We start from the raw sequence: 17,076 nt of genomic DNA, 5'->3' as shown, positions 1-17,076 counted from the left end.
CCTAGTTCCCTAGTGGGAGGCAAGAGATTTTAAAATCAAAATCTTATGGCATTCAGCTAAATAGAATTCAATATGATGATCTTCCAGCATTTCACAAACATCCTGCTTAGGCATTAAAAAAATATTTTAAAAAAAAACTACCTGCAAATTAAAAGCCGTATCAGTCCCAGCACTGCATTCTCTGTAACAAAACACTTTTAGCTAATAAGATGTAGACTTTCCTAACTCAATAGTGGCTGCAGGACTGGGCTTAGAGCTGCCTAAAAGAGATTGGTGTGAGGTTGCTGCTACTGAAGGAAGCTGTGTGAACACAGGCTTGGAGAAAGACAATCCAGACTTGGGGAAAAAGCAATGCAGAGGTTGGATTTACTGCTGCACTTTGAAATGTAGGTATAGTTAATGAGACTATGTTCTCATTTTGTTCCCTTATTAATTATCCCATCCTTCCATCTGTAAGAGAGCAGGCACTGACTGCTTCTCTAGTCCCCAGTGGCTGCTCCTCTGTGATCTAGAGGGAAGTAGGGCCTTGTGGGACATTTAAGATACCACCAGTCAGTGATCCCTACCAAACCAGATCTGAGCTCTTAGCCTTTCAGTAAAGAAAATCAAGAAGTGGCAAATTTTTCACAGTCGGTGTCAAAGAGGGATTTTCACAAGTGAATGGAGTGATAATGAGTAATGAGTTTAAACCCCAAAAGGTAGATTTAGATTAGATATTAGGAAGAAATTCTTTACTGTGAAGATGGTGAGGTACTGTAACAGGTTGCCCAGAGAAGCTGTGGATGCCTTATCTTGAAACCTCATCTGTGGAAGTGTTCAGGGACAGGTTGGATGGGGCTTCGAGCAACCTGGTCTAGTGGAAGGTGTCCCTGCCCATGGCAGAGGGCTTGGCAAACCAAACCCATATTTAGAGAATGTATTCATTTCCATTTCCTGTGCATGGCATTGTAGTGTTTGTACATCCAGAACACCAGCAGGACCAAAGCACAGTCAGTAAAGCAGTGGCCAAGGAATCCTTTGACAGGTTTGACCCTTCATGCTGTTCAGCACATCCTTGTCCACTTGTCACCTGCCTGCTGAACTCCAACAGCGTATCAGCCTTCCAGAGGAATAGTCAAGCTTTTTTTGCACCTATCTGCATCGCTTTAACAGGACCATTATTGAAAAAGGTGTGGAGAGACAAGCCCGTGCATGGTGACCCAGTGACTACAAAGCAGGGGGGTGCCCTGGTAACAGCAGGCAGAGAATTAAGAAAAAGTAGCATAAGAAAAGCAAGGAGAATAGCAGTGTAGTTACTACACTTCATTCTCCCTCTCCCATTCAGTAAGTGAGGCAGTAAAAAGACTGTAGTGAACAACCCCAAATATACTTCACACACAAAGCTGGAATCACCAATTCTAGGGATGAGCTGTACTCTACATGTTGGTGCCAAGCAGCCAGGAAGTCTCCTTGAAGTGAGCACTGAAGAGGACCAGCAGCAGGGAGGGCTCATGTCGCAGAGCACTGCTCTATCTGTACCAAGAGGAACCACCACCATACTCTCGGGGAAGTATTTCTGTTTTTCCAGAAAGCTGGGCCATTGACATCTTCATTTCCTGCTTTTCAAGAGCTGTGTGTGTCAGAATGATTGCCAAAAGAATGTAGGGCCTGACCATAAACCACCTCTGAATTCAGTTTTTAATGCTTATCATGTGCTGTCACTTGCACTTCCCCAGCAGGGTGGGGGAGAGAACAGGAAGAAAATCTCCTGGGTACAGCTGGAGGAGTTTGAGAAGTGGGTGAGGGGGAATTTAACCACTTGCTCCCTCCCTGACACAGGTCAATGCCCTGCCACCATCCAAGCAATGGTCATCATGAAAGGCTCTCTTCACCTTCCTCCACCCATTTTATTGCTAAGCATGGCCTAAAGTAAGGAATATCCCTTTGGCCAGTTGGGGTCAGCTGTCCCAGCTGTGTCTCCTCCCCAGCTCATGTCCCTTCCCCCCATCCTACACAGCCTCCAAGCACTGCCCAGCAAGTGCCAAAGCACAGCTGCCTTATCAGCAGCATTCCAGCCATAAATCCAAACCACAGTCCCCAGCACCACATGACTGCTCGGATGGACAAGCACTCCATCCCAGCCAGAGCCAGCACAGGCAGCTTCAGATATGCAGCTTGAGCCCAGCAGTCTACCAACTTGTTCCAGTGGAGAGGAGAGCAAGGTATCACATCCTCAATATCAGTCACCACTGTCATCTTTTTTTTTTCAGCTTGAGCAGAAAGATCAGGACAGCCAGCAATTAATTTAATTAAGGTCTTGAGTAGCTAAGAACTATAAACTCTACTTGTCTGACAGCTCCCAACATAATCCATCACCTGTTTGTAGATTCATGATAAATATGAAGAAATTTTGCTTCTATACAGGCAAAATTCTTGAGCTTTTCAGTAAATCCAAGGTTTAGAAGCAAACTCTGTGTCTATTATTTGTTCAGACACTGATGTATTTTAGACAGCTACTCAATTGCCTCACTTAAGTAAAAAATGCAACAGGAAGGCTCTAACCAAACACAGGTGACACCAATTCACTGAGAGGGCACTGGCATCCTGGCACTTAAGAAAATTAAAAAGTACAGTGCTTTTACCACCCAAACCCGTCCTCCTCCCCAACAACACACTAACACATAAAACCTACAAAAACAAACAAAATCCAACCACTGATCACCCAAACACAAGAAGCTTTGTACTTGAACTTGACAGGAGATCTACTGGCTCTCCCCATGGATTCCCTAAACCTCCTCCTTATACCCATGCCGTTTGTGAAGAAGTCAAGTTATGTATTCCAATGTTCTTTTGTATGAAGACAACTCTAATATTCCCAGATTTTTAACTGTGTGCTAAGTCATAAACTAAAAAATACGTAACTTTATCACCAGGCAGCAATTAAATTCTCTCCTATTACTGAACGCAAGAAGGCATTGAACTTGTGCCAGTGGACATTAAACACACCAAATACTTTTTAAAATAGATTTTATTTATGCAAAACCAATCCAAAAGTGGTGTGTAAAAGTGAAAAGCTCTTTTTACATATTAATATAAAGGGGGATTTTTATACAGTTTCTATGTGTGAAGAGTGAGGATTTGACCATTTTATTTACAGGAACACACTAAGTTTATTTAAAAATATACACATAGGTATTAAGTCATTCTTATTTTCTCTAAAGCTAATTGCTGTACCATATACAGCTCAAAGTGTCCACAGAACCAAGGGTATCCCATGACACTTGATTATACAAGGTTTTTGCTTAATCCAGTTAGGAATATTCTTGTTTTGAGTTAGGAATATTCTTGTTTTGATATTCTTGCTTCTGCCCAGTGATTGTTTTTTGGTTTGGTATTTGGTTTTGTGGGGTTTTTTGGGGGTCTTTATTTTATTTATAGAGTAGTCAAATTATATTACTATGTCATTCCCAGTAGTTCCTTAAAGAACAAAAGTTACATTCCTTGAGCTTCCAGTTCAGCTGCTGTTATATCTGGTTCTTCATCACTGTAAATGTTTTCTGCCTGAAGACACAGAACATTATAGGTGATACACACAATTGTTTTTAAACAATCTTCTACACTTCATACAGAAAAAATCCTCAATAACACCAAGGTGGCACAGCCATCATTCCCTCCTTGAAGGGATTTTCTCCTTGCCCTTTCTTAAAGGGCTGCCTAATTTAGAAATGTGTACACAGTAGCTACGTTTTGGCAGCTGCTTTCTTGCATTGCTCCATTTCAACAGCAAAAGCAGTAGCCACTTAACCCCTAGCCCTATTATGAACATTTTATTTGGAATTATTTTGACCTCAGTCTAAACAAGAGCAGGTACTAAAAAATGAAGCCTGTGACACAAATTTAAGCCTGGAGTTTTTTAACTCAATTTATTCCCAGATTACTTTATTCCACATTTCTAAGACAGCTGATGAATTTCCTGTAATGTAAAGTAATATGAACTAACAGGGGTTTTAAAAGGCATCCTGCCTTACAGCCAACATATGGGGGAGAGGGGGGCAAGAGTAAGTCTTGGCTAATACTGGATATAAGTTTGCAACTGCTTTGTTAAAAATAAATCTTAATGTTAATTAGTACGTAGAACTTGGAATCAAGAATTAACTAGAAGTTGCTTTTATTCAAGTGGTTTTAATCTTGGTTTTCTGTTTAAAGTCTTACACTTTTTGATTAGATCAAGAAGTATATGGCACAGACAACTTTCAGTCCTTGAAGGCACAAGCTAGTCCTTTTCAGTTTCATTTATGCAACAAGCTTCAGAGTAACTCAAGAGCTGTTGTGACACTCACCATCTGCCATATCTGCATTATGTTGTCCTCTGATACAGAACAGATTACCCAAGGCTCATTAGGATTCCAACTGAAGTCTGAAATTTTGGCAGTGTGTCCTCCATGAATAAACTGTTAAAAAAACCCCACAATCTTCAGTAAGCCATTTCAACTCTAGATAAATCTGTTTAAACACAGGATTCTTAAGTTAATTCATCATGCTAACAACTACCCAAAGAAAAGCCTGCTACTAGAGATTCACAACAGACATAAGGAAGGTGTGTGTTCAAGTGCTTCCATTTGTTACTTATGGACACTGATGCAGTTGCTGGGACAGCAAGCACTTGAGATAACAGTTCCTATTATTACAGCAACAACTGACATCCTCAAAATGGTCTCTCTTCACACAGGGCTGGGCTGTGAAATCCAGCCATATATCATTCTGATTATCTCTAAGAGTACTTACAGAGTCACACAAGAAATGGGGAAACCTTCAGAACTGAAGAAAGGAAGCAAATTAAAGCAATGGACTGGAAACCAGGGAGGTGAAAAGATTTATGAATAGCTGCAGTTTTAGCAGCAGTGTGACAAAACATCTCACTGCCACACAGCATGTCAGCACACTGAAACATGAACAAAAGGGTACCAGCAGCTCAGGAGGCCCATCTTCTGCATCCTCTGCAGACTGCTCTTCTCCAATTTTACTGCAAGAAAGTAGTTTATACTTTTCATTAAAAAGACAATTGCATTCTCTGTTAGCTTAACTGAACAGTTCCTGGCCTTTGTTACCCATATTTGCAATTCATGTTTCTCACTGTGAAATATCTATAAGTACTAGGTATAAAACATCAACTGTCTGGCACTGCCATTACTGAACTGGAATCTTAACTTGTGAAGCACATGGAGGCAAAAATCACTTACTGATGTGATGCCTAAAGATTTTTAACCTTTTTCATATTTGTAGCTTTGTAGATTTTTTTATAGATAGTTGTATAATTTCTAGTACTTTTCCTGCCCTCACTCACATTTTAGAATAATTAGCTAAACCTTTTTAACACATTCCTCAAATTCTGTTTAGTCTTATTCTTAAGAACAGAATTTCTGACAAGGACATCTTGTTTTCCACCAGAAGCTGAGAGACATTACAAGAAATAGGGCAAAGAAACCCCTAGACCAACTCCAAAGGGGCAGACCCAAGGGTGTTTTACTGGGCCAATTGATCTCCTATTGGATATACCTTCTAGATAAACTAATTAATCAACCTTTTAAAAATTGCAGAAGTCCTTTGTCACACATACACATATAGCCATAATTTTGCAGCTAAAAGCTTTCATTAGAGAACTGCTTTTTATCCTACCACTTTAACACTGTTGCAAGTTTTGTCTTTTGAATCTAGGCAACAAGTGGGCAACAGAAAACAATGCTATTAGCAGCAAGAAATCGTGGTGAAGTAACTTTAGATGTACTGTGCTATTTCTATTTATACCCAAAAGACCAGGCCTGAGGTAAGCAAGGAAAGCTAGAGAACAGCACAAATCAAACCTGCCAAATAATGCAGGCCTGCAGCCTTTTTTTAACCATCTGTTCACAGACACTAACAGAAAGGAACTGTTCCTCACCTTAGATCCCATACGTTAAGGCGACGATCGGTACCGCTTGAAGCAAGAATGGTTTCATTATGAGGAGACCAGTAAACCTATTGAAAGGAAACAACTTCAGTGGAGCACTTAATGATTTCTAAAGCATATCCTGAATAACCAGCACCCTGGCCACTGATTTTTTAACAATACTCTGTAAATCAGTTTCTTCCAGCACAGAGGATATATCCAATAGTTCAAACAAACAGCTTTAGCTTTAAGATTTCCCATACTGAACAGACAACATTATTTCACTATTACAGATTTACCATATTTAATGCAATTTGTCTAAAAATCACTGTTACTTGCACCTAATTAAATAGGCAAAGTTCACAAAATTAGGTTTGAATCCAAATCCTCTCTACAGCACATTATTTTAGAGAAACCTTCTACTTAAGGTACTTGTGACAACCATTATCTTTTTAGCAGTAAGTTGTTGACTACTTGCTTCAAAGTGGGGAAAGGCAGAAATAAACTACACAGTACAGTTTGTAATTGTCAAACTCAACATAGTGAATTTTGGTTCAACAAATTTATCTGCATTGCAAGAACACAAATCTACACGTTCTTCTCCAAGTCAGTATTCTTCTTGAGTTTTTTTTACAGGTTGTAAGTAGTTTACCCACCTGAAAAATCTCATCCTTATGAGACTCAAAAGAATGGAGTTTCAGCTTTAAGTTTCGAAGATCCCACAGAGCCACCGTCTGGGAGACACAAGCAACAAGAATTTGGTTTTACTATAATGGCTTTCATCTGCACTACGCAGGAATATAAAGTATACACAAGTGAAAACCTTGTCAGCAGAGCCAGTTGCCAGAATGAACTCGCTGTAAGGATTGAAGGACAGACAGTTGACCTCGGCTGTGTGAGCATCTACTGAGTGACTCGGCTTGGACGTGGTATTAGATCTTGTATCCCAGCTGTGGCAATGAAGGGTTTGGGGAAGGGTTGGGGGCAGGGAGGAAAGAGGGAAAGCAAACAAACTTAAGTTTTATAGGAAGTTCTTTTTCACTACAGCTTTTATTACTAAACTTAACTCTGAAGTTACAGCTTTCATTCCAAAACCTTCAGTATTTTGTGTCTGTTGTACATGAACGGCTTGCACCATGTAGCTGACATACATATTAGTTACATCTTCTTTTCAAGTGATGTGAACACATTAAATGGCATATAGTTTTCACTGAATCTGCACCATCACTGTAGCTGATTGCCATAAAGAGCTACATGAAATCACTCAAAAATTCAGACCTTAATTTAATCCAAGTGCTGTAGGCTAGGTCCAGTGGCAGTGATGCTGTTTTGGTTTTACCTTTTTTTCTTTTATATATTCTCTGTATTCTTTACACATACATTTGTAGCCTGTTGTATTAGTGGTTAGTTTTCCGTGCCCTTTCCCTACGCAGAAAGACAAAACATATTCTAAGGGCCCCTATCCTATCTTGGTTCTCCCTGGCTACCAAGGTTGAAAACAGCTCATGGAGACATATTTTCATAAACAAACTACAGCCAGTACCAAGGGAAGTGCTCCAGAGAAGAGGTTTGACCTGGAGGGTAATTGCATCAGCACTTGTCCTCCTAATTAGTGCTTTTTTTAGTAAATTAGCATAATTGACAAACTTATAAAACTGTATGCACCCCCATGGGGGGTGGGCTTTTGTGGACATTCTTCCATAACTGCCCTGGAGGCCTCCAATAAAAATCCATTTTTATATTACCTCCCATACTAAGATTATCTCAAAAGATACTAAGATTATCTCAAAAGTTTCATTTCTAGGTTGAAAAAAGGCACCAGCAGGACACAGCAGGCCCTACCCAAAAATCTCTAACTTACATCATAAGCTTCTGATCATCTGCCACAGATCCAAACAGAGACTCATGGAGCAGGTGCCATGCCACATCTTCCACTACTGCAGAGTGCCCCGTAAAGATGGCTTTTGCATCAACAATCTTGCCCTCTTTGGGTCCAGCATTTACATCCCATAAACACACCGTCTGTAAATAAGCCACATTCTATTGAAATGCAGACTCTGATTGTATCATCTTTCAAATAAATAATCAATCACACTCTACATATAAAGAGACAACATTCCTGAAGCAGTTCTTTCCTTTTGAAAAAGAACACTTATTATGCCATAATTGAGCTAAGTTATCAATCACCCTTCTGCAAGTTCAGGTCTCAAGGATTATTTAGAAGGTCACAAAAGCAATTTACACTTTTAAAGTTCACAAAGAAATTTATAAGCTATTAGTTATTCATCTTTGAGAGTCTTACTAATTTATGGTCTTGACCCAATCCAGTTTAAAGGGCTTTTTCCAGCAGACAACTATAAAAACATTCTGTTCTTACATCAAGAACCTTAAAAAGAACTCGTGGTTGATGACAGCCTAAAGCAAACTGACAGCCATTAGAAATGTAATTACAATATGTAAGAGCTTCCCCACATAACAATACACAGCTGCACTAGGACAGATTTTCTCAAATTTTCTACTACAGCTTAAATTAGGAGTTGGGCTTTTTTTACAGGGGAAAAGATGTGGTTTTTACATGATCATCTGATGCACTGAGAAGATGTCCACTCAAATTTGAGCTCCATGATAAGCCATAGCCTTCTTTCTGGTGTCCTCTTAATCTAAGGTCAGGATTACACTCTCCACTTGGGTCTGAAAGACAGAAAATTCCTTTCATTTAGCATGTCCTTACACATCAATCCATAGAAGCATCATTATCACCAAAGAACTTTGTTTCTGTTGAAATAATTATATTTCATACATGAACCTCTTCAGAGAGTGCTGCTTCTACCAAGATTCTTTTATGAAAGTGAGCATAACCAGGAAGTTAGAAGTCACTGAAGATATGGGCTTTCTCCTTTGGGTCCCAGAGCCCAGCAACTCTCTCCCAATCACAGTTAAACACGAGTTTAGCCCTCTTTGACAAGAGGCATTTTGCTTAGCTCCAAGGAGTCTGACCCACCTGGTTTTGAAGGATGTTTAGTGTAGTCAAACACCAGCACATCAGCAGAGGGTGTTTTTGTCGCAATGATGCAGGGATTCTGTGGCATGTAACGGGCACGGTTCACTTCACCCTCATGGTTAATTTTAATTTCCATCTCAATTTTGCCAGTCACAGATCCAAAGCCACCAAATTCTACAGTTGTCAGAAAAATGTCAGTTTATCCCAACCATTATTTTAGACTACTGAAATAGCATTTCACAGCATCTTCCCTACTCCAAGAAACAGTGATAGCACCTTATTAAACACAAGCAGAAACTAGGAAAGACTCACACCGTATAGTACAACAGCATTAACACTTCTGATATTTAGAATCCTCTTTCAGAGCTTTAGTTTTTATTTGAGGTAGATGTGTACCAGTTTTTACCACAACTGAGAGCTGGTAGAAATTCTAGTAGGGATTGCATATGAATGTTAACTAAGCTCTTCTGAAGCAAAAAGTTCTTATTTTTAGTTGTCTAGAATTAGTGTGGACTGGTAAGTATTTGTCCACTTTTGTATTTAACAGACAGTTAGAATATCATTATCATAACAACTGAAAGCAGTAATGATACTGCTCAAACAGAACCTAAGAATGCTGCATACCCACCTCCTTTCTCACTGTCAGACTTCAAAGCATCAAACTGATCATTGTTGGGAATCTGGACTCTGGCAACAACCAGGTGGTTCTGCTCATCAGACGTGTGTGTTCCCAAAATCAGCCAGTGCAGAGCATAATCCTTTCCTTCTGGCCTGTTTAGAATAATAAATGTTGGAATAAAATTACGTGCTCAGTTCCAGAAGTTCTGTAGCTTGCATCAATAACCCTGAAGATGCAAACTTCTTCAGGGAGCTAGAAAAGAGACACCCCCTAAGAGATCCTCCCCTTTGTTGCAAAGGCTTGTGTAATAAAGCAAACTTGATTCTGCCATGAGCAAACCAAAGACACAACCAGCAAGGCTCCAGTGACAATACAAGGCAGTAAACATTGCCACTGTGGCTTGAAAGGGACAGTTACAGTCTGCACAGCAGTTAAAGGAGACACCAATACCTACTTCAGTCTAATTTCCCTGGAGTCTCACCGTATTGATTTAGGAAACAATCAATACTCCTTTCCATAAAACATAAATCCTGAAGAGACAAGTGACAACCTATTTTATTACTTCTATTAGGAGCTTTTACCAGTTATCTGAACTAGAATCAAATTTCTCTTCTGGTGGTTGAATGCAACATTTAGTTAAAAGTGAACAGCTGAATGGATGGTGCCATTTATCTCTGAAAGGACAAATTTGAGCAGTAAAAACCAAGCAACCTCTGCATTCTTGAATGCAACAAACTAATTCTGTTTCCTGAATCTAAGCAATCCAGAATCATTTGGATAATCATAAACTACCACAGGTATTACTACACCACTTCCAAATGTAGAGGGGGCGGGGTGGGGGAAATACAAAACCAAACAAGAAACACAATGCACGTGCACTTACTTGCATCAGGAAAAAGGTGTCCCATCATGTCAGATGCCATACAAAGAGGCAGTCCTTGCCTTAAATGGCTTACATATTTTGACACTGGATAATTGGAAATACCAGGTTTTAAACTGAACATTAAGTCAATCTGCAAAATACGAGGCAAGCAGAAGTGTTCCTCATAAGGGCTCCACACCCTCAAATCCCCGCTGCATTTTCTCCATGCCATGACTATTTAGCTCACATCTCTCAACATCACCCCCAAAGGTTCTGGTACACCAAATGAAGTGATCACCTAACCAACATGTAAAACGTCCCATATGTAAAGGGGAACTTTACAGAAGAGACCATCCTCTGATAACTGCATGACGCTTACACACAAGGTATTTTAAGATCTACCTAAATTCACGTTACACCAGTCCTTGTCCACTACCTCAGTGGAGCCCTGAGTTGTTACTGCAACAATTTAAGTTCTGCAGTAGTTGGCATATGAACAGATTCTACCTTCATGATAGAATGAAGATATCATTCATGATTCTTTAAGAAATTAAACTGAGCCCACAGTTTTTTCAGGAGGATGTGGAAGAATGGGAAATTTAAACATGTGAATTCAACAATGAACCAGGGACAAAACCAGAATACAAAGAACCAGTTTTAGAATATTCTCTTAATTAAGTCCAGACTTAAAAGATATCAAGCTTATACTATACTATAGATATAATAGCTTGGACAGAAGAGTATATATAGTGCATATGAGGAAAATCAGTCTTTAAGAATGAACTGATTTAGTAGATAAGACTTGTCAATCAGAATTAACTGTAGATGAGCACTAGATCTCTTATTTAGAAATAAATTCATAAAGATTTCTGTGTTCACACCTCACAACACCTTCTGCTAGGCTAATCTAGACTTCGGTGAAGTATCAACTTGTGACCTTTTTCCTGTAAGCAAAATAAAGTGCTGCAAGATAACAAAGAGAAGTCTAACCCAAATTGCTCTCGTCTTGCATGGTTTTTATCCTCACGGTACTCAGCACACACGATGAACAGGAAAGGCACCTTCCCGGCTCTCACCTGCTCACATCAGGCAGCCACTGCACCGTGAGGCTGGGCCACTCCAGGGCGTGTGTCATCACCAGGTCGTACAAGAAGGGGGTGTTTTTCTTCCAAATCTTGTACTCCTCGCTGATGACACGCTCCTCCACCGTGTCCTCCAGCACTGCAAGAAGGGAAAGGGATGAACTGAGGGTGGAGGGGGTGAAGGGGGCCGGAGCGGGGCTCTACCGGGCCGGGGACGGGACAGGAGCGGGGGTCCCGCAGGGCCCTCGGGAGCGGCCGGCGGCACGACAACTGCAGCCGGCCATCCCCGCTCCCAGCTCCCGCAGAAGCTCCTCGGGGAGGAATCCCGGAGCGCCCCAGCTCCGCTCCGCTATCCCCGGGCACACGCACCCTCACACCCCACCGCCCGGCCGGGGAGAGGGGAGGGAGGGGGGCTCCTACCGTCCTTGCTCGCCATGTCGGGCGGAGGGGGCAGAATGAAACGGAGGAGACGAGAAAGGGGAAAAGCAGGGAGGGTGAGCGCACAGGAGCCTCTGGAAAGGCGGGCAGGAGAGAGAAGAGGGGAAGGTGCCGCGGGGAGGACCCCCGGCCCCGAAAAGGCTGCTGGGCTCGAGGGGAGCGGAGCGGGCGAGGCGGGGCCGGGGAAGTCGAGGCGGGGCCGGGGGAAGGCGGAGCCGGGGAAGGCGAGGCGGAGCCGGGGAAGGTGGAGGCGGAGCCGGGGAAGGGTGGAGGCGGCCGCGCTGCGCTGTGGCCGCGAGATGGGGCTATAGGTAAAGCAGCGCCCCCGAGGACGGCTCTATTAAGTGTGTCTTATCTAATGAGACCTAAATCACATTAAAAACGTGGATATTGATCCCCCTTCGCAACTACAAATTATAGAATTATTGAATCATAGACTGGTTTGGGTTGGAAGGGACCTTAAAGATCAACTCATTCCAACTACCCTGTTGGACTGGGATGCCCTCCACTAGACCAGGTAGATAAATCTGTAAGTAAGAATGGTTACAGTGGCCACAGCTGAATAGTTACTATTTTTTCAGCAATGGTGCTGAATATTGCTTCATTTTTTCTAGAAGAAATGTTTGTTTGAACTATTTTAGTTGCAGTTTTGGCATGGAAGGCACTGAACTGCATTACTGAACTGTCAGACACACAGGATCAGTCAGTGTTACCAGAGTTTTAAATTCTGTCACTCTCTAATGGGGTCAGTGGTGGTGTCTCATACCCTGGCAAGTGGCATGGCTTTGTTTAAGCAGCCATGTACAAATCAAACATACGGCCCTGCCACCATCCAAATCAAACATACAGCCTTACCACCGTGCCTGTCCAGCCTTGCTGATCTCTCCTTTCAGCTATCAGTAGACAAAAGATTGTTTAGGGCCAGTTGGATGGAGCACTGAGCAACCTGGTCTTGTGGAAGGTGTCCGTGCCCTGGTCAGGGGCATTGTAACTATACGATCTTTAAGGTCCCTTCCAACTCGAACCATTCTAAGATTCTATGATTTAATTTAACTGCTTTCACTTCAGCTTAAATTAACAGTGCTTGCCTTAACCAGGGTAGATCTTTCTGGCAGCTAATAACACTTACCAGAAAAATAATGGAAATAGAAGCAGTTAAGAATGAGGTTAGATTCTCCCAAATGCCCTTAAAGATTCAAAGGAACTTTTTGTCTCCAAATAGCATGTGTTTTCTTGCGATGTTGTAAATTACAGTCTTAAAATGAATCCTTGCTTCAGTGTTAAACTCAGAGAGATGAATCCTGTATCACTAAGGCTTATATGCCTGGAGTCCCAGAAGGGAAAGAAATCAACTCTGAAGTGAAGCTCACTGTGCTCAGCTATGGATGGTGGCAGGAGAGAGAGGGAAACAGACAAATAATAGCTGGCATTTCATTTTAATTTCCCCTCTGTGAGAACACTCTTCATGGACTGAGCCTTCTAGGGTCTGGACACCAGTTTTTCAAACAAGGAATCCATTTCTGGAAAATGTTTATGTCTAGAAAAGGCAGGAGACTCTGAGGCTCTTAACAAGCAGCCAAAGGTTGCAGCATGGGAATCAGGGAATAAGATTGAGGAAGGCAGCCAGCTCTTCCAACTGGAAGCTTTCCCTAATAAACCATTGCTTTTCTGACCAGTGTGTTAAAAAACAGAAATCTTTTGATGAAGTTAAATAAGTATATACTAATCTTCACCTTAACCCACACAGCTTGGAATTATACCTGCACATGGCTTACTTATTTAAAATGAGAATCCTGTTGAATTGCACGGAAGCTGTACAGCAGTCAGCTCCATAGGAGTGTATGAGTTAACACAGACACAGGGCCTTGTCCTGCCAGATGTGGCACCAGCTTCCCTTTGGCACTGCTTACTCCATGCTTTGGTGTTTGCTGCCAAGAATGTGTCTACTCCTACAAAGTGCTGAGGCCTTCCTAAAACGTTTTCAGAGTGAAGACTGAACCTTTCAGAGCCTGTGTGTTGTTACAGAGCGTTGATCACTTAAACTTTAGATAATGGATAAAGGAAATCTCTGTCAGGCTTCCTGGCTTTAAGTGACCTCTGTTAGCTCTCCCAGAAGGGTGATTACATGGCCCCTTGAAAGATGAAGCACGTATAAGCATTTGGCTGTGATGCTCTTTGTGATTTTGCTGTAAACAGCAGTATTTGTGGCCACAGCTTACCTGGAGTATGATAGGGAAAATGTGAATTGCTTCTGAAAAATTATGAACAAAATTGTTCTTCAATGATGTCATGTAGGGCTTGGCTGAACTACAATTGAAGAATTGCTCCCCAACCCTTCACAATTTTTTTGCTGACTCTGTTTAGGATCTGGAAATCAAGTTTGATTGTAACAGATTCCAGAACTAGTACTAGCTTTGGTGAAAAAAACCTGTTACATCTAGATATCAAAATGGTTGGTAAGTGGCCAGCAAAGTTCTCTTCTCCTTGTTAACAATTACACTGCACACAACCACATTTTCTCTTCATTTAAATCTAAACCAAAAATCCTGTTATTAAGTGCTCTTCTCCCATTGAGATTAATCATGGAAGAGACGATTTATAACACTACATCCATCAAAGACAGCACATCATTGACTCTTATGTTGGTTATTTGCAATTCATTGGCATGGTCATATCTATGGCCACACATCTAAAACATATCCTTTGATTCCCACACTTTGTAAGGAAAGCAATTACACAAAGCTGTTGTTCATCATTTTCAGTATGTGTAAAATGCACCATAAATTAGTTCTGAAATGAAAGAGTGACTTGAATCATAAGCTTTATTTTTATTAAGCTATACTTCTTTCAAACCTAAGCATCAAATCCTGCATCTTCATTTCAGTAAAAAAAACACCATCTCCTGCATCCTCAATTGTATGTGCTGCATCGTGCTTCACATTACAGATATATTTAAGAATAATTATATGCACTTGTTAATTTTAGCTTTAGAAGACATGTATGCTGATCTATTATTCTGCAAAGTATTAGCTGGCTTGCTGTTGCTTCTGTCTCTTATACATTATGCAGAAGTGATGGATGTTCTTAGCATAACTCAGCAAGTAGGTGTAGGTATTACTGTGAATGACTATCTCAGTCAGAAAATTGTGTAGAGTAAAACAAGTTTGCACAAAAACTCAAAATTACTCATTGGAAAAGTAAGATAGCAGCCTCAACAGTTATTATACTCTAACATGTTTGCTGTCATTGCATAGCCCCAGTAGCCTGTTTGGACTAATGCCTCATTTTCTTAAAACATGTAGATAAGAAAAGCACACTTCATTTTAATTCACTCAGAATTTCTTGAAATGTGACCATGTTTATTTTCCCAACTGGTCATCCAATATTTCTTTTTATTTACCCAGCAATTATCATCTCCCCAGTATCAATCACACCTAGCCAATGTCCTGCTGTCACAAAAGATCTTGAGCTGTAGCCGTGTTTTGGACATGTTCTCTGTGACATGCAGGTTGGGATCTGTCTAATGACAGCACGTCTCCGATAGTTCACTTCTAAATAGCCATGACTGTGTTTTATCCTGATGTGCAACATCTGTGTGCTGCACAGCCACGTGCAATTGGCAGCTCTTGCTTTGCATTGAATAAAGAGCATTTATGGGAATGACAGTACTTAGGGGAAAGCATGACTCACTGGGATTATATCCAGCATTGTAGACAAATACTCCTCTTGCACCTTCTAGGTGGCATTGCTCCCACCATTGGGATGCTGTAGTAGGAACTCATGAGCTGCAGGGTTTGGGTAACTAGCACTGTTTGTCACACTTTCAGCTGACTGCTGTAGATTGCATTAAATTTCAAGCTGCAAATGAGAGGAAATCCTATAGCAGTCTTGTGGATTCTTTCAGTATTCAGGAATACAGAGTGTTTTACCTTTGAAGTGGAATATGTTTATTCCGTAAGGTACAAACCAAGCTTGTTCTCATATAACAAGTCCCTCCTTCACCTCCCAAAGTAGCACTGCACTGAGCTAAGACTAATCCAACCCTGCTAAACACTTTTTTGGTTGCTTGCATGGACATGGCAATATTCCCTCAACAACTGGGCTTGCTGGGCTATTTCTGTGCTCTGTGACATTTATTTAGCATTTTCTATGCTTTTTTTTTTTAATAATAGAATGTAATTAATAGAATAGTAGGTAGATTATTTGAGAAATAGAGATCAATGTTTATATAACTGGCTTGGTACACTTTTATTAATTTTGCACAGAGTACTGAAACTGGTTGAATTACAGAAGAGCAGGGAAATAGTAGTTTTTAACATGTTATCTGGTGAAACAGTGCTGCAATATGTGCTGTTTTGCATGCCTTATATTTCTAATATGTGTTTTCATTGTATAGTCTGCTGTAGCTCTGCAGCCTCTCGCCTGGACAGGTTATTGCCCATATGTGGAGTTGCAGACCTGTAGGGATATTAAAAGAAATGACAGAGAATATTTCCCTCAGCAGAAAATACTTTGGCTTTTTGATAGATGTAGCAGATATGCAAATCTTTACAACAAACAACCTATTTTCCTAGAAGTACAAATGCTTAAATTAATGCCAACAAGGAGATTTTCAATAAAATGGAATTAGAATTCTGACTTCTGAAGCTTCCAGCACTTGGCTTGATGGAGTTCCTTGTTTCTTGTTGCCTTGGCCTCCCTCTTTGTGATCTTTGAGGAACTTGGAGAGCATGAATTGGGTAGTTCCAAGTTTGTGTCTGGGTCACAGGAATCAGAGGAGACTGTAATCCAGACACTGCTGTTTTCAGTTATATGGAAAGGAATCGAGGCAAACTGCTGTTCTCAATGATGTGCCAAAGCACAGGAAAGTCTCAGCCTTTCATGCCAAAGAAGGTGAAAGGGAGTTGTTTATTATAATCCATTTCCTCTTCAACTTCCACTCTAGGGCTTAAAAGCCTCTGCAAGTATTCAGTGAAGGAAAGTGATCTCCGCTCTTGCCTTCTAATCTTTGGGAATGTCTCTCCCCACCTGAGCTGCCTGGCCTTCTTTTTCAGAGACTTCTCTGAGGTCACCATATGGTTTTCTCTCTGTATTCTTAACTCTTACTCTTTTGAGATTTGAAGCAATTAATAATGGCATTATCTTCAAGGTTTGGAATATCTCAGAGTT

At 41.0% G+C, this 17,076-nt stretch overlaps 1 protein-coding gene across 1 annotated transcript; it reads right to left on the bottom strand.

Moving 5' to 3' along the window:
* Positions 1-2,989: 2,989 nt before the first annotated feature.
* Positions 2,990-12,085, bottom strand: RBBP7 (RB binding protein 7, chromatin remodeling factor). Its single transcript, XM_053970171.1, has 12 exons — positions 11,890-12,085; positions 11,464-11,608; positions 9,535-9,677; positions 8,907-9,080; positions 8,481-8,596; positions 7,767-7,927; positions 6,729-6,855; positions 6,562-6,639; positions 5,918-5,994; positions 4,945-5,002; positions 4,320-4,430; positions 2,990-3,540 (listed from the first exon to the last, which is right to left on the bottom strand). Exons 1-12 carry the CDS (start codon positions 11,903-11,905, stop codon positions 3,472-3,474), a joined length of 1,275 nt encoding a protein of 424 aa, XP_053826146.1. The 5' UTR covers positions 11,906-12,085; the 3' UTR covers positions 2,990-3,471.
* Positions 12,086-17,076: the final 4,991 nt, after the last annotated feature.

Source organism: Vidua macroura, chromosome 2, assembly GCF_024509145.1.
Source record: "Vidua macroura isolate BioBank_ID:100142 chromosome 2, ASM2450914v1, whole genome shotgun sequence".
Classification (NCBI taxonomy): Eukaryota; Metazoa; Chordata; class Aves; order Passeriformes; family Viduidae; genus Vidua; species Vidua macroura.
This window is presented reverse-complemented; position numbering and strand designations above follow the sequence as displayed.